This window comes from Colletes latitarsis, chromosome 1 (genome assembly GCF_051014445.1).
Source record: "Colletes latitarsis isolate SP2378_abdomen chromosome 1, iyColLati1, whole genome shotgun sequence".
NCBI classification, from domain to species: Eukaryota; Metazoa; Arthropoda; class Insecta; order Hymenoptera; family Colletidae; genus Colletes; species Colletes latitarsis.
Window position 1 is genome coordinate 56,460,576 of NC_135134.1, and position 27,918 is coordinate 56,488,493.

General features: G+C 42.0%; 1 protein-coding gene across 3 annotated transcripts in view; it reads left to right on the forward strand.

Moving 5' to 3' along the window:
- LOC143351961 (protein O-mannosyl-transferase TMTC1-like) overlaps positions 1 to 27,918 on the forward strand; it is a 184,747-nt gene that overhangs the window by 83,871 nt on the left and 72,958 nt on the right. For all 3 annotated transcript variants that reach the window (XR_013081841.1, XR_013081842.1, XM_076784102.1), the window contains exons 3-5: positions 13,154 to 13,227; positions 21,543 to 21,674; positions 23,226 to 23,298. Coding sequence is in view for 1 of the 3 variants with exons in the window: in XM_076784102.1 (XP_076640217.1) it covers positions 13,154 to 13,227; positions 21,543 to 21,674; positions 23,226 to 23,298 (279 nt within the window). In the remaining 2 variants the exon portion in view is untranslated. The remainder of the gene's footprint in view (positions 1 to 13,153; positions 13,228 to 21,542; positions 21,675 to 23,225; positions 23,299 to 27,918) is intronic.

Here is a 27,918-nt window from a genome sequence, read left to right on the forward strand (position 1 = left end):
TTGGCTGATTTGGAAATGCGCACGATGGGCCAAAAGTGCTTCTCGACGAGCGGAACGGAATAATTAATGGAAAGTCGAGAGTTGTTCGTTAGTTTTTATTTAAAAGAATCGCTTAAAGTGCCAATTGGAATTTTATACAGATATGAAATTTTTTTTATTACATTTTACTGAAATACCAAAGAAATGTTTAGGAATGGTGTTGTTATCTTCTCGTGATCGTTCATACGCTGGCGGTTGTCGTCGAATAGACGATGACTGACTTTCCGTTTCTGTGCATTAGAAACGATTTGCCACGGTAATCGCGTATTGTTACGAAACGTATATGCATATCTCTCCGTGCATGGTTACGTTCTTTTTCCTGTTTAGCGAATAGTCGTGAGAACAGCAGCTTCTACACGATATTTTAGTGCTCGATAAGGGTAATGGGAAGTTCAGACGCTGAATTAACGGAGGACTTGCCGGGTCGACGCGCATTAACCAAGTAATTTACGAATACTTCTGGGTAACCGTGGGTTATCTTGCCCATATGTCTTTTAGAATCTTCCGCAGACCATTCTTTTGCCTGTGTTATTATACTAACTTCTGCACCTTAACGGTAGATAAAGGACAGACATATCCATGCTGTTACAGTATGTGACATTAACCATCAAAGTACTGCACTGCAAAGTACGCGATAAAGTCAAAAGTTCATTTATGGACATAATAATTTCGTTTTCATCATTTAAACGCGTACAAATTGCCTCTGTTATTATGTCAATCTTAATTTCAAAGCGGGACAAATGTATAAACGGCGTAATTAGCTCTTGAAATATGCTATAATGGGAATTTCCAGTTCATCGACGTTTCCTCTAATGTATGCAGATGGAATAAAATAGTGCTAGTTTTTATTATAAAAGATGAAAACGTTATCACGTTAAAACTTGATTATAACGCATTGCAAATGGGCGGAAGAAGACAGATATTAGCTAATGAGAGATGGATATCAGGGCGCTACACATACGCGACGGTTCTCTATGTATAAAGTAAGTCTTGGACGTGGCGTGCAAATAGCGAGGAAATTTTCGATAAAACGACCGGTATATCACCGAAAATGATCTTTTTATTTCCCGGTGGTTCGAAGGAGGGTTGTACCGATGCGACCGTGATGGCGAATCATCGTGTCGCAGAAACGCTCACGCATCGTGTCGTTGCGTGCGACGACCAACAATGTGGGACGCGATCGTAAAAATTATATATCGTCCCGGTGCAATCGCGAACCAGAAGAGTTTCTGGTTGATAGTGTCGCTCGTGAGATTGCTCGCAACCTCCCGCTGCGGACGCTCGTGTTCCCTTTGTTTAATTGCTGGAAAAAGTAATTGCTCCGAGGATATAGGCCAGTAAATCGTGCACGTAATAAAATCGGGAATAAATTCGAAGAATGGTTCTTCTTCATCTTGCGCAATACTTAACAAAGTTTAACTCGCTGTTGCACGATACTAATTCGTATCTTGATCGAACCTACGAATTTCTAACAGAATACTGTAGCTTGTTCGGAGAATTTCTTGTAACAAAAAATCGATGAAAATAACAACCTTATAAGATTAGTAGTATCAAAGATAAACATTCAAACTCTAATTTGTCCTAATTTGTCGTGGGATATTTCTGTTTCACCAATATCCCTGTTATAGGACGCAAAAAGTGATCGATTTCGCGTGAAATGACCCATATAGAGGTCAAGTACCGGACGTATAATATTGGCTAAATTGGTTTGCACGTTACACGATAAGGTAATTAATTTAATGAAAACTATCGGTTGGCCACTTTGGGAAAAAGTAGACTCACTTGCGAGTGAAATAGAGACGACTAAAATTATTTTCCAATATATTATTTTAAAGTTAGGCTTGCACCCTCCTCGTCTTTCGATCCAACAATACGTAAAACGGAGACGTTGGTAACTTGAACGAATGGTATGTCACTGCGGAACTATAATTGAAGGATCAAACGACCCACTTTGCCAACAATTTCACGTTTCCGTGAAACTCGACCGCTTGCTATTCGTTTGGAGATCGATGGAAGGTCCGGGTGCTTGGGGCGAGCAACGGTACAACAAGCTCGATCGAAACTTCCTTTAACGTGCATTATTAATGACTAATCGCAAAACGTCGCGTCATCGGTGACCCAAATGCCCTATACTGTATAACATTATCGTATTATGTTAATTAAGAACGAGCTGGTGGTCCAGTCCTGGTAGGAGGTTAAGGAGTTCCAGGAGACATATTCATTATCTCGCGGGTCATCGATTCCGACAATGGTTCCCCCGAGGGGATCAGCGACGGTGGTCGGCCAAGTCGGCGACGACCTGGAGTTAACAGCGCGAGTTTAAAAGTGATTTATCTCTGATTTATGGAGGAAGAAGTCGGGGGACCGGAAGCCGAAAGTTTCTCGGCTTCTCGGCGACGAGGCGGAAAGAATTATCGGTCGGGCACAATGGACAGGCGGTGATATCGTTTACACGTCGAATCCCACGGCCGTTTGTTTGTCAGATCGCTAGAAAAGTTCTCGCTTAAGCAGAAAAAAATTTCCCATGCCCGGCGATCTATGCACTTTCGTCCGAGACGAGACAAGCGAATTAAAAATTACGGCGTTCCTATATCTTGAGGGTAAAGTTAAGCTTCAGCCGGTTAGACGATTTCTCGAACCTATATCATATATCCCGTAACAAATATTCCGCACACCGAGGAAAATGACTGGAAAATACAGCGATACGAGGTCATAGTTCCCAATATGGATTTATAGTTTTGCTGCGGGGAACGATAATTTACTTGATGTGTACTTCCGTGACACGCGACTGTGGATGCATGCGTAATTGATCAAGGAAGCGTTTCCTTGTCACTGCTAAATATTCGTCTTCGTTTCTTCCTCCCGATTTCGCGAGTTCGCAAAATCTTACGGTGAAATATTCATGTTGTTGGAATTCAAGACTGTCGACGTGATCCGTGCACGATTCGCGCGCGATGTCGATTCAAAGCGAAGAAGGTAACCTCGTTTCGCGTGGACGAAACTTTCTTCCTCCCTCTTCTCCGCTAACGTCCCTCTCTTTGAACCGACATCGGAACATCAGACGATGCCCTATTCCCTGAAGGAATTTCCTCGAGTAACCCACTGGCGAACGGCCTGCGCTCTTTAAATAAAGTTACTTCAACTGGATGACCAATTTCAAATTAACTCTATTCCTGAATTTTCTAGTGTCGGTTCCATTTCACTTTACGTCTACGTCTACGTCTACGTCTACGTCTACGTCTACGTTTCGCTCCATGTTTGGCTCTATCCGGCCAAAGTTTTATCGCGTTTAACCATTTTCGTTAGGATTCTGAAGCTTTTTCAAGAGATAATTATCGAAATTACTCGACCGACTCTAGCGGAAACGTAACAGCTAATTCTCGGAACAGAAGCTGCGAATTCAGTGAACTCTTTTAACAAGAACCGGAAGCAGGGAGGCATCAGCTGTTCGTCAGTCTCGGCTCGAGTACCTTCAGCTTTTATTCGTTCGTCCTATCTTTCTATTTCCTGCCTTGGCACACCGAACCAGAAGTCATTCGTACCGCTAGAAAAATAATTTGCCAATTTTCGGGGAAAGCTACACAGAGAGAAATATTTATTAAATAATATCTGTTATACTTTTGCGTTTATATAAAAGTAATTTCCGGAGAGTAGCGTTTCTAGCATAGTTTTAAAGAGAGAAAACGTAGAACAATTTTGATACAACAGAGAGAATAAAAATTTAATGACGTAGAGTGGAGTAAAATGAATTACAGGGCACGGAAATGCGAAACAGAAATATTTTATATTTCAAGGGAGGATATTCTCTGTACAAAATAATTAGGAAAATACTTGTTCAAAAACATTTGCACACAACTCTATATCTACCACATAAAAATATTTAATTTTTAATCAGTTTTTTTTTGGATTTGGAGAATCCAGTACACGTGCATGTTATAATAAATATCTAAATATATAGAGATGAAAACAAGAGCGCATAGTCGACGCGAGGTTGACTGCATTTGCATCGGGTAAATGTTCAATCTCGATTTTCTCGAAAACGAACTCATGGACACAAAAAAATTTCGTTCTTTCCTTTCTATTCACGATAGCGTGTAGAATGGCTGGCTGCTCGCTCTCTGTCAGTCAGTTGTCCACGGTTCGCGAGACACCCGTTATTTGTCATGGTAGAAATGAATTTTGGTCCAGTGTGCTTTTGGTCAACTGGCCCTCGGTCGACATTGCGCGGAGCATTCTTCGTCGCGAACCTTCCGATTCCGCTCGTTACCGGTAAAAATGTAGGATTTACGCGACCGGAAGATGACCGCGAGACGCGACTCCACTAATCCTGGTGATACGAGACCGACGGGAATGCATTTTTCCCTCCGAGAGCCAGCAACTCATCCGTAACGACAGTTTGGACAAACTCGGTATTTCCCGAATGACTACAGTTTAAACCGCCCTTCTGCGCTCGTTACGAGCTGGCAACTGACGCGAAAATGTTTGGAATTATCCTGATTCAAATTAGCATCGGCTATTTGCGAACCACCGCTGAAACAGTCTCGGATCTTCGTCGTTAGCGAGTTTCTTCCTCGCGTTTCACCGATAATCGCGAACGTTGCTTTTCGACTCGGTGATTCGAATTACTTTTAAAACTCGTTAGACCTTGGACGATTCCATATTTTACTCTACGACTACTTCGATTACCATTTAACGTTATTAAATGATCCTTGGATTTTCAATTCGAAAGTTCCTGTTCGCGCAGCCAGCAATAAAACGGAGAAAGATTTGTTCCGTAAACGTGGAGAACTGTTCGCGCAGCCATGAAATTCACATACTCTAAATTTCGGCTTCCCATTGAAACGCCGCAAAAGCAATACCATCGACGAACTTAAGATTTCGATCGTATGGTTCGATTGCCGTTACTCGGCCGTAATGAAAGCCTTCAATTTCAGTGAAAACTATCAAAGCGAACCCACAACGTTGCTGGAGCGCATGCTCGATCGTTACCGTTCTTTTCGCCCTTAAAATTCTTCTTATCCCGGGGCACCCTGATGGGGTTCGGGTCAAAGGGTATTGCTGACTATCTGGAGCAACTCGAGGGCATTAGTCGACAAGTGCATTAGTCGACGTAACTCAGCCGTTATCACGACGGCGGTATGTAAATGGCCGAGTCTTACCCTGTATTTTCGAACGCAGATAACAATTTCTGATTAATGCGAGGTAATTGTTTTCCTCCATAACTTATAAATTAAGGTAACATAGCTAGGGTAAAGAATATCTAGCAAACAATAAATAACTTCTTTTTCGGTAATAAAAACAACTCGAAAAACGTACATCTATTTATCGATGGTTTTGCATAACTGTTCGGTTTGTCAATGTTTGTGACAATGTCGAACATTGATTCTCCAAGACCTCAGTTCTCGATATTTCGGAACGTTAATCGTTAGTACTACAGCCAGAGCACTAGTCGATAGATTGTAAATTCTATTAAAGCAACGTCAAGACGGTACGTAAAAAGAACTCATCGGAATCGCAGGTTCGTGGAAACATAAGTGGATCGAGTCGTCGAAAGCGCTCCATAGCTCCATATTTATTTAAACCTTTAGCTCTCCTTTTCCAAGTATCAACTCTTCCACGAATTTCTGGTTTTTCTAATAATCTTGCGTTAATATAACAACTTCGAAACTACTTACTCCGGAAAGTTTCTAAGCTCTTTCCACAAATTTAATTATTTATTTTCTGTAACTTGTTGGTCTGGGTTAGTACACGAGGATTCGGATGCACGACTGCACGGCGAAACGATACAAGAGGCGCGCAGCTGTAACCTCGTTATTAAAAATCTAGTTTAAAAGTATATCGATACACGGTGCACCTTTAGCGCTCCCCTTCTCTCGCCTAGTTCTTTCAGTTTCGACAAAAGCAAAAAATTCCCACTACGTATCCGAGATATTCCTCTCTACTGGCCACGCGGTGTAACTTGAAACACCGACAGGCCACACCGAGTGTCTGAAACGACGCATTAGTTGCCCGCGGAAAGAAACTTCATAGAATCCCGTCTTGACTTGGGTTGGAAAATGGTTTTATGCAAGTTGCAAGAAAAGAGGCTTGCCAACTCCACTTGGGAAAAGAGCTTTGCCGTCCGCTGCCTTTTTCTCGCTTCTGCGTTCTTTCTTCGTTTCTATCGTCATCGTTCGACGACCTCCTTTTCGAAGCATTTCGCAATGTAACCGGCAAACTTTGTTCTCAAAGTATCACAAACAGCCGATCTATTCGAACATTTAACTATTATAATATCCTAGCAGGTATACGCGCGTATCTTGGACTGCGTGGCTGTTCCACTTTTACCGTACATAATATATTATTCGATATTTGGATACGTGATTCACCAGTGTCGAAAAGTCGTTCACTCTGTGTCGTGTATGTTCTACTACAGAACGGATTATTTTTTTTTATAGTTTTTATACAATTACTAAATGAAAATAATTTAATACTGTAAATAAGTTCCATTGTCGACTACAGCGTAAATCCAGTAAAATATTAACGAGTAAAATCACGAGTAAGGTCCCAAAAGAACCATGTTACGACGGAGTATTACAGTCGACGGAGAGACATGGTCGGAAATTTTGTATCCAGCGGAAATCCCTTTGTCTCGAAACTGTTGGTTGACCGATAGCGACTGCATTCCAGGCATCGACGTTTTCTTCCATAAAAGTTGGCTAGCCAACCGAGCCACTGACCGCAGTTCTCTCTCTCTCGATCTTGCTTTAAGGAGGTCCGCGGAAAGCTTGGACAGTAATTGGAGACAAATAGAGAAAAGACTTGTGATAGCCGGCTCAATGGCGGTCATCCTTGTGCTCCTGTACGAGCGGTTCAACGTTTCATTAAAGGATATTGCCTTTGGTCGCGCGACGGACCTCCGAGAAGAACAAAGGGACCGTGTTGATTCGGTTTTAACGAGCCCTTGGCGAACAACCGACGCGTTCTCTCCTTTAATGAACCGATTATTAACGCCACCAGGGAGATATCCGCATCCGTTCGATTAGCCTAAACGCGTCGCACGGTCGTTTCCAGCTGGCAAGCTATTTCAACGTTGGAAGACATCGTGGAACGGAATCGGTCCGAGAGGCGTAATGCCTCTTAAAGCTTGGCATTTTTCTCGATAATAATATTCCTCTCGGAAGATTTATGCTCGTCACGAAAATGGGATCGCTTGAATCCTCTTCGGGAAACGGGCGTAGGAGGACAGGTTAGTTGAATACAATAAAACGTCTCCGGATAAAATCGGGCGAGGATTTTACATTTCGGTAAAGGCACTATAAAACACACGATGTATTTCGCAACGATTTTATCGAGGCTTCGTAGATTGCCAGAGGGGTCAAATAATTTATTCCTACTTAAACTTTTTTAAACCGCTTATTTGTCTGTGTATAACGCAATATAGATAGAACAGTGTAGGGAAATAATTTCGAAATGACTGAATTTCCGATAAAAAAAAAAAAAAAAAAAAAAAAAAACACAAGCGAAACGTTGAAAACGTATCATCGATCGGTGAAAATTAACCAAAGGTTGGAGAGTTCGTAATTAAGAAGAGAGAAAAACAGACGAGAAGGGAGACGCCGCGATACGGTTTTCTCTTTTAAAATTTCCATTCCATTACCGTTCCTCGGCTGGCAGACCAAGCTACTGTCGTGGAATTCAAACGGGGTTAACAGCCCCGTTGTCACAATGTAGAACGGAATGGGGCTAAAGTAGAAACGAAGGTAGACGATATTGTCACGTTCCAAACCGCGGCGTTATAAACGCCTTAACGTCCTTATTAAGCCTGTTGTAGCACCAAGGATTATTGGCCACGGTATTCTCAGCCACTCCTTCGTCTTTTCGGTTGCCGTACCGCGGACGAAATTCGTGGGAAGTTAACGACACCGTTGCTAGGGATATCGCCGAGAATGTCGCTGCCAGCTTGTAAGAAGATGAAGCTTTAATAAAGGCTGCTATAATATTAAAGGAGCGGATTGTCGGCACTGCAACGCGTCCCTGCGAATCACGCGACGACTCGCGAATCTCTAGCATTCTCGTGCAATCTACCATCTCCCTTGTTATTCGGTCAAATGTTTTCCCGCCAACCAAACGGTTTTCCTAACTTTTCTACTCCTTCGTCGCTTTTTTAATTCATAAATCATATTTTGTCCTGTCACCGTTGCATATAAATTTAATAATTTCAACGCGTCGATAAACCGTTTTGAAAAGAGCTTTGACGAAAATTGCGACCGTATCGAAGATCTGACCCATTCAGTCGACGGGAAGTATGTAGGTAGAAAGAAGATTCGAAACGTGTACACTTGGCCCTGATAACGGCGTGAAAGGGAGATCCCCTCTTATCAGTTATGTACGCTGCATCGCGTAATAAAGGGATGATACACCGTACAGGGTGCGACGTTAAAAGGGTACACATTTTTCTCTTGGTTTACCAAACGTTCGTTATTAATGGCCGTGTCCTATGATAAGGTAATCGCAGTTTCGCGTCTGTCGTTGGAGATATCCCTCTTGATACTCGTATACCTTATGTTAATGTCTCCCCGCGCGAAGTGTGTCTCATTTATAGGTAGGCAGAGACACGAGTGCGAGCGGACGCCGTTTCGCGGTTACGACGTCGTTACCGTATCGGTGTATAGCAGCGACGAAAGAGAGCCCCCACGCCACGGTTTGCGAGGGCTGGGCGGATCTCAGCCACGAGGGACACGGCTCCTGAAACGACGGGTTTATCCGGGGCGTCAGGCTACCGGATAAATTAAGCATCAAGTTCTGTGGCCGGAACACGCTCTCTTCGGTCCTACCGTGAATTACTCATAGCCTGTCTTGGGAAACTGAAAACGGAAAAGGAATGGCGCGGGGGCTCGTGGACGCAACAATTTTCTTCGCCCGATTATCAGCAATCTCCCACGCAATACGACCGAATTAATTAATTCGCGGTATATTGATATTATGCGGTTAACCACATCTAAACCTCGATTACCGTATATTATATGTATGCATATAGACATATAGATATCTATAGAGATTAGAATCAGGTTACAGTTGCGCGGTACGCACGGCCGACAAAAAGCACAGAACCGGGGAAATTTACGCGCAAGATTTTTCATCGTATGCCATTCTGTCGATGGCATAATAAAGTACCGAGTATAGCGAAATTTCGAATCGAAGCGGGACAGCAAAGAACGAATCGATAATGCTATAATCAGAAATATTTGTGGCGCACGGGCAAGGCCGGCGGTATAGGATCGAAAACAAATTAACTCGTCGAACGTCCAAGATCCAAATTGTATCCCGCGAGGCAAGAACGTTACGGGGGCAAAGGAAATCACGAGCAGTCAAAGAAATCGTTTACAACGAGCCTTGTCACTAGTTCTCCTTTTAATTATACGCCCACGCGACTTTGGAAAGACACGGAAAAGTGAAAGGAATGCGAACTGTTATGAGAGAGCGACGACCGTCAGGCCGAAGAGGAAACCAGAGGCGAAAGAAGGGGATGAGCCACCACGAACTAACGAGCGAACTCCTACGAAACTACCGCCTCATATAATCAATTAGAACTCTTGAACGAGTGAGATGGTAATGGAGTTGAGCTAAGTACAAACTGGAGCAAACTGGCGTCGACTCGAACGAACGTATCAACCGCCTCCTCCTCCTCCTCCTCCTCCTCCCAGCATCGATGTCTAAAGTCTGTCCACTTTCGGCGCAATTGGAGATCTTCGATATTTTGAACATTCCGGATATCATGGGATATCGTGTATCGTTACTTTACAAAGGTTATGAGACTGTGACATTAGAATGGATCAGGGACTTGAATGGTATCTTGGAGATTCACTGGGATATCATCCAGTATTTCAGGGCGAATTTAACAAAAATTTTTTATTTAAACACTAGTACGAATCGTTACGATAAAAAGTATAGACGGTGAAAATGATAAATGAAATGAACGAGTTCCATGTCAGGCAAATGAAATGTTTGTCCAAGTAGAGAGAAAAATAATCAGTGGAAGAGGATGGTCATTAGTCAGACACGATTACGTGAACCAGAAAGGAGTGGTTATCGAAAGATAATTTTGTTGCAATCGTAGTTTATATGGCTTGTAGCTACGCGTGACAAAACTAAACGTCGCAAAGTATTTTAAGATACTATTCGCGATTCGATAATAGACTGGAGTGTCTGAAAAGAAAAAAGATTTCTCTTTGTTCAATATTTACGCCAGAACCATGAATCATTCGAAGGTACCTCTGATTTTACTGCCGACTCTTTAATCCCATTTCCCCATTTCAGCAAGAGCTATAGCCGTCAGTTAGGATAATCGTAGCTGATGTTTTTTTCGAAATTGGCCGTTATCCCGACCCATAAATTTCAAGGACATTGAAGACGCGCGAAAGAATCTATCCCGAATTGGTCAGGGTAATCTCTGTTATCTTGGCGTTGACAGAGTATTGTTTCACGACTGAGATTTTCTCTGAACTTCTTTCTGTTCAACCATCAGAGTAGATAAGAAGAACGGAATGCAGAATCGCCAGAAATATCACCTTGTTGTTCACCTTATGCTGCTGTTTAGACCTCTTTGCCTGCTACGAGTCTCGCGTCAAGAATCGCTGTAGCAACCCATAAAAGACGATGTATCGTTCGTTTGTTTACTATAAAATTTCCAAGAGTGCCGCAGTAGTATCGTGCTATCGCGTAACCGTCTATTAACTTTCAATAAAATCAATACTTTGATTGTTCTCGTTGAATTTGTTATTTTGTATCGAACGAGATACATAATCCGTTTCTTTTTTATGTAGCCGCCACGATGGAAGTGGCGTTCGTAATTACAGTTCAAATTTGATAATATTGTAACATCAGCAACTGTATCGGTCCTGTTCCCAGCATCCTTGTGTACAACGTATGGAATTAGCGGATCGACGTACGCAGCGTTGCTTCATTAACGGTGACGTAATTTATTGCCGCGCGGGACAGTTAATAATGATGGGAATTTAATGGCATCGGGAAACTTTGAAATTTCCCAGACAAACGTTAATCATTTTTCGAACGTAGAAATATGCATACCCGCGCTCGAGCGCATTGTTAATCAGAGTGTCACGCGTCAATGAGAAATTAACGTGCCCGTATGGAAAAATGTGACTCGTAGATTAATAAATACTAATTTTTGAAATTTAAACTAATATATGCACGATATCGCGCGATACGAGGTTTTGTTTCGGGTTCGAAAGTAAGTTGAAAATACGGAATAAAGAGTAGCAATTAATTGGGATTACCATTTCATATACTCGTCGTATTCTCGAATAAAGGTACATAGAGGTGATCTCTCTACAGTAGTACCAAAGTCCAATAAAACTATCGACGCGAAAATCAGAATCCTGCAAAGGCATTAGGAACACAAAAATTTCTGTTACGTTCATCACCGATTAGTTAGATTTCAGAAACCCTTATAAGCACGTACGTCTTCGACGAGAATCCGCAGATCCATTTAAAGCGGAGCAACCTATTCCAAATTACCCCGATTTAAACTTCTTCGAACTGGTCTCATTTAACGAAGCAACGGGAAAAAGTTTCGACACAAGGATGCCGTAAAATTTTTCATTTCGAACCGTGTCCGTATCCGTAACGGAGATCTGGCAGTTAATTCGTTTGGGATGCTCGGTCATCGTGATGGATGCTGTCCGTAAATTTTCGTGGCCCAGCTGCTGCTTCGAACGTCTACGGGCTAGGATGGACGGAAAGAACGAGAAAGTGAAACGAAAGGAGAGCAAACAAAAAGGAGAAGGTCCAAGTTCCAGCGGTCCATACGAATCTCTGATTCTGATCCTTGAAAATCCTGGCACATACGATTCTCTGGTTTAAGGCGATCCAGGGGAATCACGGTTATTCGTGGTGGGCTGTCAATAACTTGGCTTTCTCTTCTTCCCTTTCAATTGGTTTGTTCCTTTGGTTCACGTGCTCGCTCGTTCGCTCGCTCGTTCGCCTTGTCCGTCATCGCGTGAGCCCTGAAAGAGATCCATCGACCGGCCGCCTCTTGACTTTCGCCACCCCTTTCTGGTGCAGCCTTCTCGTTTTACACCGTTAAATCCAATTTCAGTTTGCCGCTTCACACTTCCCAAAAGGATCTTGGCGGTAACTCGTCGCGCCATCGTGGCCCTTTTCTCGTTTTTTGGCGGTCTCCTTGTGGACGAGTATACAGGGTGTTCGGCCACCCCTGGGAAAAATTTCAATGAGAGATTCTAGAGGCGAAAATAAGACGAAAATCAAGAATACCAATTTCTTGATGGTGGCTTCGTTAACAAGTTATTAACGTTTAAAGTTCCGCCATTACTGAATTTTTTTTCTCGAAAGTGGGTAGGATTTCGGGGGTATATCTATTCATAAAAAATGATTATAATCGACCCTTGCAATCGAAAATAATTTTTCCAGAACGATTTAAAATTTTTTAATTGAATAGTTAATAACTTTTTAACGAAGCCTGAATCAACAAATTGGTATTCTTGATTTTCGTCTTATTTTCGCCTCTAGAATCCCCCATTAAAATTTTTCCCAGGGATGGCCGAACACCCTGTATACTCGATCCTATCCCTGTATAATCTCTTCTCGTTAAGTAGTCCGATCGAACCTTCGAGAGGGTTACGCGTCCCACCGATATCATCTTCTCAGTGGCGAATCGATTTGGGACAGGACACCACCGGGATTTTAACTGCTGATGGGGAGACCTTTTTCGATGGAATTGAAGATTTAAATTCTTATAAGTTTGTCCGCGTTTCACCGGGTCTCGTCCCTGGGGGAGTTGGTTAACGAAAAATAGACTCGGACCAGAATGAAAGAACTCGAGAGAAAACATTCTTACTTGAAACAGTAGAGGTACTTGTGGTACGAAGAAGGAGTCGTTTAAGCACCTTTTGCTGCTCGATAATACGTAGAATCGTATTGATAGAGCCAGTAATTCTTTAGCGATGGAACGGCTAATTGGCAGATAACGAGGCTACGATCGCAGCTCTAACAAACAATCGGTAGAAAAATGCGTCTCTTTCTAATTAGCATGAATTGCATTGTTCGTCTGAGAAATAAATTTCTTTAATTGAATGTTTCTTTTGCGTTTCAGGTGACTGGTATCGTCGGACGAGCGGACGTTCTAGCGTGTATCTTCTTCTTGCTGTCGTTTCTTGCTTATCACGGGTAAGTACGATTAAATTCTGGAATTTTAGTCGACAAAGGAAGATAGCCTTGGTCCGGCTTGCAACATTTCTTTAATACTTTGTTGTAATTGCACGTTGGCTGTGATTAATAACACTCGAATAATTCGAGAAATTGTACTGGATTTACATTGTATTAAAGCCATCGGAGAAACGTATTTCAAAGGAGGATACGTTCAGGTAAACGTGACAGTATTATCAAAATCTAATTTTCTTGAACCTTTCGCTCGCGAAATAACTACATACGTCGGCTGATACGCTCGGAATTTCGTATTATTTCACGTTTCCTATATCCATTACGAACAATTCGTTCGTTCCGTCCTTGTTCCGATCGTACTCGACACAGAGTAATTTTCATCATTCCATGCGAGGAAAACAATTTCATCGTGTACTGCAGTTACGCTCGTCGAGATGGTAACAGAATTAATCATCGTGACCCGCGTATACTATGCCATTGTTGCACGGAGCCGCGACGTCGGTTGCATGTTCAAGTTGTTCGGAACTAAACCAAAGTAAAATCGACATTCCGTTTAATAATGTAACAAGCAGCGTTGATAAGGTCAACGTCGCAAACGTTACGTTCTGTAAGAAATATCGTAAAGGTTCAGGAAAAATTTAAACACGCTAGAATAGAGTTGTTCGATGTTATAATTATTGCACTGATCTTTCTATCGATTCTACAACGTTTGTCAAATTACTATACCATAGAGAGCAAATGCGATAAATATCGTTAATGGTAATTTTAGCTTCTAGACTGTTTTGCAATGTTAGTTGGTGTTTTAAAGTACCGGGAGCGAAATTATCCACAGTTTAAAAGCTTAAAGAGCGCAGCAAAGTGCGCGAAACTGTTTACGATCATCTGTTGGTGAAAAAGTGCAACGATTCCTCTCCTCCGTCTCTTTTCCTCTCTGGATGGTTGCGTTTAGGTCGCGAGTAACCTAATAAGGTAGCGTGTCAGAGGCATAATACACCCATAACTCGAGGGAACTTACCGGCTGCACATACATACGTCAGCGACGTCGGGCGTCGCTTAGCATCAGTGGGACGACGCCAGTCTGACGCCGAAACAGCGGCCCATTCATTCTCGTGAGCACCAGGGCGGGCGGGCGGCGGTGTGTGGAAATTATAAACTAAACTAATTTACTCGGGCCTCGAAGCAACACGGCCGCGTGGCTATGAACGCCGCTCGCTTCTGTAAACGTGCCACGGGTCGTTTACATCGATCCTTAACCGTGAAAATATTAACTGCTTACGAGCGATCCTGCGAACTTGCGATGAAAATCTTTTTATCGCCGCTTCTAAGGAGGATTTCGATCCTGTGCATGCCAAGCGATCTAACGGCCTCGAAACGAGCTGCGAACAAGACGTTTGCTTCAATTGAACGACAGGCATTAGAGAATTCTTTCGAGTCGTTTGTTAGAGTTTTATTCCGAGAAAAGGATGTTTCGTTTGGTCTCGTACGATGCTCTCGTACAGCTTGTCTTGGAATATCCGGCTGTTTCAAGCAGCTCCAAAGGAACATCTTTCTATACATTTTTCTATTTGCACGAACAGAGGAAAAACAGCAGGTGGTTTTCGACACAAAGGGGATACTTCGTCAAGTACAAAATACCATTTAAAGTAAGGAAGGGTATTAGACTTACGGGTAATTAACAAATAAAACGAGAGTAATGCTTCTGATTGGCAGGACAATATATACGCGTTGCTCTTCCGCTTTATTTGTTAATTACTCGGAAATTCTCGAGCGAAGGAAGAAACTGATCGTTATTCGTTTTAGTTATACGAGGAAGGGTAATGAAGTAGAGGAGCAGCACGTTTCAAACACTGACGTGTACTTGGGTGAAATTAAATTGAAGAACAAACAATTCTGCTTCGTAAACCGAAATTAATAATTCTCTCGTTTCGATCCTTTTAACTCTACGACTCGTTGACCTCGACTGTGTTTCGTTCGTTTGACCTCTTGCACCGAACTCGATACGTTTGCACGGCGTGCGTTCTTCCATGCAAATCCTGCACGTGTATTCCAAGAATCTATGCTCAGACACGCTTTGCACGCAACCGATATTCTAGGCTAAACATTTTCTCGGACTCGCATTCTAAATACAGGTGAGCCTGAATTTTATTCAAACGTCACCGACCGAGCGATATACTCGGTATTTAAAACGTTATTGTTGTAAGATGTGTAATGACTCGTTGACGCTTGCAGAAATGTTCGCCGGGCGGACGCGACTGGAAAATAAAGTAAAAATATCGTCGGTAGAACGAATTTGGATAACAGCTAGCGTAAAATAAAATTCAAGCGCTGATATCGACCAAGCCCACAATTCGCGGATCGTAACGTTTATACTTCGCATCCTGCTCATTCAAATACACATTGAAATTCGCGCGGGTTTTAGTTTTTCGAGTGGACGCGAACATCGTGAAAACATGATCCAATGAAAAGTAACGTTTCCTGGTCGGCGAAACTAATTTTCACGCGATGCGAGTGTAATTAAACTTGAACCGTTCGCGGCAGACGAACTGCTTGAAACGAGGGGAACCCCATTCCGGATATCGCAATCGATACATACGTAGCCCCCACCCTCTTTCGGTAGCTAACGGTTCGAACGAACGCGTACTTATCCGGCGTGCACACATTTTTCTCCTCGATGCGAACGGAAAAAGAAAGAAATATCGAAAGCGGCGTGAGCCGTGAAAAATACGCGGTATATTGAGAGAAACGAAGGTGGATAGCGCGCAAACGACCGGGAAAACGGGTGCTCCGGCTAAATGGGCGCCGAACCAGGTCACTGTGTCAACCTCCGGGCTTTTAAGTAATGAATCTCGAATGAATATTCGTATTTAAAAAACGGGGGAGAGTGAGTTGTACGAAACGTTCGAGAACAAATGCTCCTTGTTCGTAGTCGGTGACACCGTTCGTCGAATTACTGAAACGAATTCGGCCGTTCGCAATGCGAACTAAATCCTCGGACATTTAAATTTTCGTTACAAACGAGTGGCTCGTCTACCTCTTTCGAAAAATTGAATCATCATCGAGTCGTTAAATTATATTAGTTTTACAATAATAGTATGCTGAATGCTTTCTTATACATACTACTACTACTACTACTATAATCTTTCATTGTTCTTTATTTTTATTCTCGTTCATTCTACTCTTCGAAATAACTGTATTGAATTAATAATATATAATTTAAAATAATTAAGATACTTAGGTGACATACTTTTGGCGAGGCAACATGCATAATTTAAATCATCGACGTTTGAATCAAGTGTCCTTGATTTCGATTCATGTTGCCAGGTCAGGGAGTTCTCGGTGGAGTGCACTTGGAACTCAAAAAGAACGTTTTAGAAAAGTTTCGAAAAGAAAGTGAAGCTGCGCTATCGACTGCCGTGTCGATCGATTGACAGTCAAATGACAGATAAAACGAGTGTCTCAGAAATGGAGGAATCCATATTCATTCTCCCTTTTCCGCTTCGACTTGGTTTAACCGGTCCTTTCAACGGCTCTCCTTCTTTTTAGCGTAATTGCCGTCCTTTAAATCCAGCCTGAATCGATTTACGTTTCCACGGTAGCGAATTTTCAATTACTCGGATTTTAAATGGCCGGCGATTCATGCCCGTTAGACGTTTCGACCGACCATCTCCCTTAGCTTATTAGTTTTACAGCGACTTCTGCACGATCTCCAAAGTGCAAGGACCCTCTCGATGTTTTTTCTCGCCGTATTTGAATTTAATAGAGCGTTTTAAAAAAATATTCCACAATTTATTAAGTCGTAATTATGAGAAAAGATAATTTAGAAAATACTTGTGAAACGACCGATAGTATATTGAAATATATAGGTCGATAGAGCGTAAAGAACCGATGACTATCTCGCTCTTTCAACTGGTTCGTCTATACTTATGCATGCATTAAATTGAATTGAATTTCACAGATGGAAATACGCAGCAATTTGCATACGTAATGGCCTGTCACTTTACCAAACAGCAATTTTCACATCTCAAATACATTCTTCGTAACATCGAGATGCAAACGTTAATATCCATTTCTGAAATGCAAATAGCTCCGTGTTACTCTGCAATAACTTGACAGATTTTCGCAAGCTCCAGCTATCTCTTCTACTCGTTATCTCGTTATCAGTTTCGAGCCCGTGAAACAGTTCTCGCCGCAACGAGGCGTCCTTTTCCGGGCAATTACCGCGGCATACCCAATAAGTAATAATTTCAGCGCGTAATCCGGTGTCTTCCGGCGGCAGCATACCGTCGGCTGTTTTTGTCGGGACCCTCGGAACTTGGCGGCCCGCCTCGTTACGTCAAGCTTCCATTAATCTTACTTACGGAGCTTTGATGTAAATTGTAAGAAATGCCGGGCCGCCCTGCCATAGACGTCCTCGCTGTTTTTACGGTCCTGCAGTTCGCGCTTTTGTCTCCCTGGCGACCTTCTTCGCGTTAACCCGGACGTCGTCTTTGAAATCCCGAAGGACGTCTTTGCAGCGTATACGACGCTCGACGCAGATTGATGTACGCAGCGGGAAACGCGATCAGGCTGCCATGTCACCGTCTTCGCGACGGCTGAAAATTGTTTGTCGAGGACTGTTTTGTCTTCGATCGGCCATGAAGGAACCATTTTATGCTTCCCTGGCACCGATTCGTTCGCCTTCTTTTACGTGCTTTCTAACATTTATTTATAAGTTTCCTTACGATATTAACGATACTTTCAACATTCGACTTCGTGTAAGTTGGAATATGGTCTGAGAGGAAATTTTTTTAAATAAAGATGTTAGTATAAATAAATGGATAGAACTTATTATGAACTCGAAAACTGAGCAATCGAAGTACTTTCGAACTAGGACGTTGATATTTCAACTCTTTTCTCGTTTTAGATTCTGATTTATCACACCGAGGTAAGGGCAGACAGAACTCATTTTTCGCTCCTGGAATCTAGCAAACCACTATTGGAATTGTTTTATCTTTTCTCCGGAAATTCACTCGCCCTTAAAGTAAAACTTTCTAAAGATATATATTTATTCCATTATCTACCGATACTGGTATTGGCCGTATAAGTTTTAACAGACGAACAAAATGTAACAAATGAGACGAGAATATATTCTCTCTGTGACGAATCGAAATATTGTTTCCGAACACACACAGGGTACATGTCTAGAGAATAGCATGGTGGGGATAATTTCTCAGTGGTTTTGAACAGCCAATTAGTTTTGGTCGTTCGTAATTGCGCGGTTCGCATCATACTAAATACATATGTCACCGAGAATAGAATAAACCTCGTACGGTCAGACACCTAGTTGACCAGTTTAACGTTGAAGGTATCAATGCACAATTTATTTAAACCTGGTATAATCGCACGGTTTTAAGCCAATGGAATACGATACAACAGATATCTTATTAATTCTTTTAATATAAAATAATAGACCGTGCAACAACGCGAACAATGGATTAACGTTCAAATATGAATGTATATATTTATCTTGCAAGTTTAAGTTGGAGTACAATGCAGTGGTGGCTATTTGTAATATTAATGCAGCTTTTTACCGGCACAAGTAGAAATAACGAGCAATAGTTGGACGCGCCAGCCAAATGGTAGTCAGTCGATCGCACGCGTATCCGATTTTATTCAATTATCTTAAAAACGAAGCATTGTACGAACAAATTTTAGTCTACGTTTTCAATTTATTTTTCCATATAGAATCACCACGATTACTGGTACATTTTTTACAAAGAATAGGGAAGATGTGCCTTTCGTTCCAGAGCCTATTAATATTCATCTATAGAGTTACGTCGCTGTTAGTATAGATCATACGGGAAACATGAATTTCAAGTCGAAGGTAGAAATGTAATTTAACTCGGGTGTTTGGTACATGTTGCGTCATTGCCTGTGGTTCGAGACAACAGAGTTTACAGTACGGATGATTTCAAATTTCAAGTTCCGTTGCTGACGTTAGATTATATTCTATTAAGGATTAACGAACGTGTTTTAAGAGAATCCGAACATATAAAGAGAAGGTGAATGGAATTTCGAAACGAAACTTGAAACACATAGACTGTCGAGTATTTTCTTTGTCGTTTCGTTTAACTTTCGCGATGTGGACGCGAAATGCATCGTAAACGAAAACCGTGGAAAACACTCAACCTTGGGAATATTTAACGTTGTCTGACGTTGCAAAAGCGTACCGGATAGTTTTTATAAATTTCACTGGCACGATGGAAGCTGAAATTCGAAAATTTCAGCGAACTATATGTCGAAATTGCGATGTAATTGCAGTAAAAGTGTAAATGTGAAAAGGACGTCAACTCGTTGTTTTATTCGGTATGAAATGTTAGAGGAAAATGAAACAACTGCCCCGGGGGCTCTACGATTCCATTTTGTTTCACGAAAAAGTGTCTGTTTCCAAGTTTCCAAACCCGCGACCATTATCACACGTACGTACGTACGTAATTTTCACCTGTCCCGCCTCTATATCAGTCTGTTCCTCCGTTCGTCTCGTTAAAAGCGGAATTATCTTACGTGCTTTCGGAGTTTCCACGTCGACGCCGCGCTTCAATGATACCTTAATTTAATTTCAAGAAGTTCAAATGGTTTCCAAGAACCTGCAGCTTTGATCGTGATAAAGAGCGCGAGCTTCTCTTTGTCATTGTTATCGATGATGTAGTACGTTGAGCGTCGTTTCGGTTAGAGAGTTGTACATTCGCTCCACGTTCTTTGTCTGTGCGTGTATTATGCAATAACACAAGTACACATGTACTTCGTTCTCTATTACGAATTAATGCGTCGGAACTTGAGGTAAGCTCGTACGAAAGAAAACCAGACTGGTTACTGTGGTTTATTAAATATGTATGGTAAAATGAACATTATACAGGTCGTTGGAAACAAAGCTCCAAAACTCCAAGATATTCGATACGTATTCCTTCTTATTTTATGTAAAACTCGCAACTACGAAAAAGAAGAATATTTAAAAAAATTTTTACGTATTCGCCCTTTAAATTCGATGGATTTGGTCTTCGCTTCGGTGTTAAATGAACTTTTAGTGGAGGTCTGAGAGGGTCGCGTTCTAAATTTAGTAATCCAAAGACTCTGGACTATTAATCACTTTCTCCGTGTTCTTTCTCTTAAGAATAGATGATGTTTTTAACGAATTAATCGATTTAAAACTTTAATGGAACGGTAAATCGATTAATTATATTCTTAATCGAATGACATATGGAATTCATATCGATAATAGAAATCGCTAGAATTACATCTCTATCCTATCCTGCACTTACCGAGAAGCGTTCGATAAAGCGTAGACTCATACTTTACTCATGCGTGATGAAGCATTTCAGAAAGTAATCGTCATCTCTTCTGTTTGATATATCACGTTCCTTGCTCGCCCATCGATCATGATCTCATATTCGATCGTTCTCGGACCAATTTGTTTCACGCATGGTAAAAGAAGAAAGAGTATCAATCTGTTGTTCCCCCTCTAAGAATTTACTCTCCATTTCGTTAGCACTTTTTTCCAGTGACATACTGCTAATAATTGTGTAGAGAAATAAATCGTTCGAAAGATGTATGAAGGCGGTTCGTCCCGTGCGGACGGGGCTTTACTCTGCGCAAATAAAACTGCGGCACGCACTGCGCAGCCTGCATCGCATGCATAATTTAATAAAGCTCGTACCTCGGCCGCGGCGAAATATTTATTTGCCGAGCTGCAAGCACGAACCGTGGCGCGATTTCGTTCGTGACGGGATCCAGCCTAGCCGTCCGCCTCGAACTTGAAACGCGAATGTTCGAACGAGCTCCGCGCAGACGATTTAATCGTTCGTTGCGCGCCGCGAACACGGACGATGCGTGCCCCTTTCGTACCGATCGATCGCAACTGGCCCGCTTTATCGCATATTCCTTTTTCCCACCGACGATAAAACTAAATTACGCGGCATTACGATCGCGTGTCACTCGCCTGCGCTTAACTCGCCAATCTTTGCCTTTCCTTTGACCGACACCTGCTCAATATGCACAACGGTAATTGACTTTTCTCGCGCCTTGGCGAACATTACGATCGGAGGTTTCTCGCGTTTCTCCACTCATTACCGTCGATCTGACTCGTTCGTTTTCGGTGTGTCTCTTCGTTATCCGTCTCATCTTGAACCGCTATTTCGGTCTGTTCGACATAAACGAGTGCCCCGTTAAACCAGACCAAAGCGCTATCTTCGCATTTGCACAATGCGTCCAAAGTCTCGCAACTTTCCTCCAGTTACAGGGACCAGAAGTGTAAATTAAATGTTTCGGATTTGTTTTGGTTCCAGGCAGCAGACGGCTTACGTGTGGAGCAGCGTATGCCTGGGGGCGCTATCGATGTTAGCCAAGGAAACCGGCATTACTGTTTTGCCTCTAAACCTTCTTTACGACCTCTGTCGCTCCTGGCATTCAATCAAGAGGTAAGCGTTTAAGCGGCGCGGCGGTCGGTCGTAGAACAGTTTGGAAACGCGACACGTGCCTTTCCTCCAATAAATTCCGATATAAGCAACACTGTCTTCCGGCGAATCGTATCTCCCATGAGTTTACGCGACGTCACCTGTTCCTGTCGCGGTTTATTTCTTTCTAACGAGACTATAGCACCGACCAACGAAGAGATAAGTTCCGCTCGCGGAGGATATTACGAATCCGGTCTGATTTACGTAATGGTGTTGGTTTTTTTTTTTTTTTTTTTTTTTTTACAAAGATTAATAGCCTAAAATCTTTTCTACTCTCGACCAATTCTAGTTCATCGTGTATCACTCACCGCGTACACGATATATATGTATGTATATATTGTTTCACGAGCGAATCTCGTTTTAAATGCTCGTTCGTCTTCGAAATATGTCATTAAAGTAAATTTCTTATTAGAAAATAAGCTCGATCAACGCGATCGTTAACTTGATATGCAAATTAACGTTGTTTACGAAGGTAGATTGTGTTTCTAAACGCAGCCTTTCGATGTTGAACATTATCAACATGAGATGCCTATTAAGCTCCGTATGCTTATACATATAGCGTATGTATACCGTATAGGGCGTACCATGCGCGAGTGATATCGCGAACGTTTATTCGTACTTTACTCGTAACGTCTTCCAAGTTCCGACGAACCTCTCGTACTTTATTCCGTGCAATTTCGATCGCAATTTCCAGTCCGCACAATCTCTTTCGTATCCTCGAAACAATGAAAATCTTTATTCCCTCGGCAAGAGAGCAACAAATAAAGCACATTCAATCGAGGCTCATAAACTCGGCGCGTTTCGCGAACAGACTATTTAAAATTGACGAGCAACTCGCAAAACGAGAGCGCAGAATTATCCTCTCGGACTCCGTCGCGACAGCGAACTTGAAGCACCTTTAAACGTGAAATATAAAATCATAAAACCTCGCAACCTCGCCGAACGTAAAATGCGAATTTCATTTTACGCAGAAACATCGTCCCAACTCTTCTTACACTGTGATTTCCACGAAACTTTGCGCGAATGTTCGCCGGTACGACTCAATTGCCAAACTAATAAACGTACAATTTCCTATAATGCGTAAATTTCGGTTTTAGTTGTAAACTTCATTTTGAGGTGTATCGTAATTTTCGGTATACCCTGTTTAGGTTACATGGCAATCGGTGTATTAAAGTAGAAACAATTTGTATTAGTGTTCGTACGAGTGAAAATTACGGGCTAAATCCACCAAAATGTTTAAAGTACGTATAATAGATAGCACATTTGAGAACATGTTGGGGAATTTAATTAAAACTACAGTATGTTACCTTTATAACAATTGTGCATGCAGCGCTGCTTGAAATTAAATTGTACAATCAGAGGCTAAGCTACGAAAAACATTTAGTATTATTTAAAGTACAAATTTCAGAATAAATGTATGCCACTTTTCATAATTGCTATTTATTTGTTACGTCGACGAGCACGTTTTTTAATAATAATGTCATGACATTTACCGGCTACCTTCTTACGTTTCAGATCTATTTTTGAAGCTAGATGGAACGACGATTCAAGACACTTTTCTCGGCGCGCTGCAACTTTACTCGTTTCGGTGAGTTGAACTGAATTTTGATAATTAATTAAAATTCACAAATTTCACTGTGAAAAGTTACGCTAAGATAAACTGAGCAATTCGTGTCGATCGTAACCTGTCGTGTCGACAGGTGAATCGTAACTTAAAATCAACGAATACATGCAAGACCTCTTCTTTTGTTTGTTTTTAAAATAAAAGCAACTTGCTACTAATTTGTTTAAAAACCGTCAGATTATTGGTTGAGCGATTGTTAAACCTTTTATCGCTACCAGGAAATAATCCTAAATTTACGTTCGACTTGTTACGATGTCAGCGTCGGATTTCTACGAAAATCCGTATCTCTGCTCTTTCAGTGATCATTAATATCACATAAATGCCATTATGCGTTGGAAACAATGCGTGAAACTGAAGGGTAGGAACAACCGTTTGAAATTTTCGCAAATTTTCAAGCGCGCCGAACAAAATCTACGTTCGTATTTATTCCAACCGTTTGCCGTCGTAGCTGACCGTGTAAACGATCCCCGTCATAATTCCGCGGAAATGTTCCACTGTATTCCCAGTTGAAAATGTTTTCGAGTCCGCCGCGACAGACATCGGTTGCCTGCATGCAATTTCGATTTTATTATCGTCGCGTCAGGTATGGCTGGGAATTTCCTGGACGGTGTCTAGAGAGCGAAGGCTATCGGATTCGAACGAAAATAAATGGGTAAATCGATCTATCGACTTTTCTCTACAACTTCATCGGTTCCTGGCCGACAGAAGTATAGACATTGTCGGTAATACAATAACGACAAAGCCATTATGGTATAGCACTCGCGCCCCTCGTTCGTCTGCAAATCATGCCAGGACTTGTATGTATACCCGATCGTGCAGCGAGTTAATAACGTGGAACGGAACGAAAATTATAAACCAGCCTCTCGACTATAAATAAAACGATGCGTACCTTTTCTTTTCTTGTTCTTTGAATCGGCAGAATAGGAAAACCAGAATATTGTCATTTTTGGTAACACAACTCTCTACCTTTCGGTGAAAGTGAACTGCCCTCTTACGCGCACACTTAAAAGTCTTATTCTTCTATTGTTCTTCCGGTTCTTTTATCTACTTTGAAAACTCTATCGTCCAATATTTAAGTTCGAGCAGTTTAACGGAGACCGAAGCAACAGCACGTAACTTTCGAATTGTGCGTAAAGATTTATCGTCGCGGAGAACAAGTGTTCCAGACCTAACCCAGAACCAATCCCTGGCTGCCTTGCGTGTACTTGCAAACGGTCGCGGATCTGCGTCGTTATTTCTTAACGATCTATATATTCTCTTTTTAATCGTTTGCTCGTAGCTGACCGCCGATGTTTGCCGCATCTCAACCCATAAGTATGTTTAACGATCGTTAACGCAGATGCACTCGTCACGGGGAGTTTTCCTTTACGATCGCGAAATATAAATTCCATTCCCTCGAACTGTTAAGCGAACTGGCAAATTTTTGATCGTCGAACCTTGTCGAATGCAGTCGATTGTCGACGGAAGCGTGTCTATAATGGTACTTCCTTCGACACTTTACGAATTTATTGGAATACGCCTAGTAATATTGCGAGATATCGAGAATGAGGAGAAATATGTCAAGAAACGTACAAGGCAGCGGTTTTCAACCTTCCTTCCCCGCGTATCAATCAACATACGATCAAGTCGCATCTCACTTTCTAGTTAATGAATATTTTTACGCACGGAAACATTTATTACTAGAAAACATTGTGGTGAATTAATTTAAACCATAGATTCTCCAAGACTATCGTTAAGTCTGTCGAGTACACACGGAAGAATTCGTACTGCCTTCGTGACCTCGCTCAAGTTTCTCTAAACTAATGGAAACTGTTTGAGTCTTTATCGATTCAGGAAGCTTTCGCTATACCGCGGTAAATATCATTATTTTGAATTTCCCCGTTACTAATTGATAACAAAGTGTATTATGCAAGTGATTAATTAGTTTTAATTAAGACAATATAACGACCGTACGTTATAAATCATACGTAACAGACGGTGCATGCGGGAACGAACTTTATTAGAGATTCATTGATTTAATTAACGACTGTGTCGTGCGATATGGAGAGAAGCGTCGTTGGTTATAAATCGCCAGAAAATCTAGCTCTATTTTTAACGTAATTGATTCCTCGCAGTCGTGCGACCCACTCATGTTTTACAACGACTCGTAATTTGTATCGTACATGGAAAGTGATGGAAGTGTATAAAATATCGCGCAACCGATAGGAAGTCGAGGGTGCGCACGGAACGTGATTTGATCGAACACGATTCCGAGTTATGCTAATTTATGTCGAGAATCGGAGGGGAGGCGTGCGAGCACAACCCTCGCGCAGGACCCCACGCATACTTGACTCCTTTTTCACCCTCCTCGTTCTCGTTACCTATTACCACTTACGCGTTCCGAGATATACAACAGGGTGTTCGGCCACTTCTGGGGAAACATTTTAACGGCAGATTCTACAAGTCAAAATAAGACGTCAATCAAGAATACCAATATTATTCGTCACCCGGTTATCCAAATAACTATAATGGAAGGTGGAAAAATTTTTTGACGAGAAAAAAATTTCAAGTCGTCCTGGAAAAATTATTTTTCGGTTGCGGGAGTCAGTTACAATCATTTTTTATGAATACATATACCCCCGAAATCCTACGCACTTTTGAGAAAAAATAATAATTCCTTTTTTTCAAAACAAGGACTATCGAATTTCAAAACGTTTAAATATATTCGATCATCGAGGGCGTCAATTTCGTCATCGTGCGGTAACTGGCAATTTAGATTTACTACTCCTCGGTATCTCGTATCATAGTGTCTACTTAAACATAATACGGAATAGTTGTAACTGCTCCATCTTTATTCACAATCTTTGAAACAACTTGCACCGTCGTGAAACTTTGCGCAGCGAATCAATTATCAATGTAGATGGAAGTGTACGTTTGCTCTGGCCATGCAGTATTTGCTTATGAATGTAGCCGAAGGCACGTTATGGTCGCTTGAAACGTAACAGACGTAATCGATAAGCCAATACATTACGGATACACATTGTTGACTGATTCTACATCAATTTGCCCGTTGTTAGTCGAATGGTTTACCGCTCAAATCTTACCTCGGGGTTTCAAATTATCCTCGGGTCGACGTCGGCGCAATTATAATTTCGTACGCCAAGTTAACACGTCGTCCGGAACTGGTTTAGCTTGCTAACAATCGGAACGTGTAAACAACGTATTACTCGATCGAACGTTTAATTGATAATTCGGAAAGGCGAGTTTGCATCCGATAAATTTATTTAGGCGATTTTACGCAAAACAGCGATGAGAGTTGCGACGTTATTATATATGAAAATTCACTCCGGTAAACGACATGAAACAGTGCTCTCGTTGTGGAAACGGTGAATTCGAATCCTTTGTATTTATATGTATACATATAGTATAATGACGAAGCAAAGTCTGTAGTATTCATTATATAAGCATTAAATATTAATATTGGACAAATCGCAGCAAACGAAAACGAAGATCGATATTTTCTGTAGTACGCTTTGCGACTTTGGAATAGTTGCCATGAAAAATTTGATAATTATAGAAACTGTTAGCAGCAGCGGGTGAAAAGACTCGACGCGTGATGAAAGAATATCATAGTATCGGACAGTAATCGCGTTCCCATTCTTCGATAGATTTAAATCTCCGTCAATGTTTGATGGAGTTGGTGTTTCTCGGGTCGAGAACGGTAACCGAACAAAGCGTACATCCATAAAGGAACGTAACTCCCTCCGGCATCTGGCGGAAAAATAAGACGCGTATCCCGCCAGCTGATCCGACGCGCATAAAAATACGCGTACGGTGTTCCTCGACGAAAAATATATTCCTCGGCGCGTCGACCGTGGGTTATAATACCACCCTGGGGTGCCACGGAAAACCTAACAAGAGAGAATTCCGGCCGTATAGGTATACGGTCCGCCGACTCTGACGTTTCGTGCGCATCAGATATTTACCGAAATTGAATTTCCGTCCCGCTCTACCGTGTTCCGTGGGTCACCCGGATGGCCCCGTGGCGACGTAATACAATATTCCGGGCAACCTCCATCCGCCGAAACGCGAATACGCAGTGGCTGGTATATAAAAAACGACGGAACGAGAGGCGATGTTCGACCTCGTGTACACGAGACGTTCAGGACCGTGACGTGTATCGAGGACGTGTACACACGTACGTTAGACGGGGTTTCAGGAGGATCGTCGTATTCACGGTGTCGGGCGCGATCGAACAAGATGCGAATACCTTCGATTGGCAGATATTGTCCAGTCCTCGAACCCTTCGAGAACCTACTTGGATCCTCTATCTGTCGGATAGTCGACGATGCTCCGGATCTAGAGGGTTTCCGAGAAAAAGGGTTAGGTCTGGGTTCTCCGGTGAAATGGAAGGGGTTACGCGTAAAGAGTTGGCGGTGTTCGTTCGGATCGTTCGATCGGTTCGCGGATAAAACCAATCACAAGATTGCGGAAGAGTTAAGAATAAGACGACGAATACATATAAGCAATACTTTTTTTTAATGAAATAGCGAACGTGCAACGGAGCTGGATGGGTATTACAAGAAGCGAGAGTTACATGCTCGA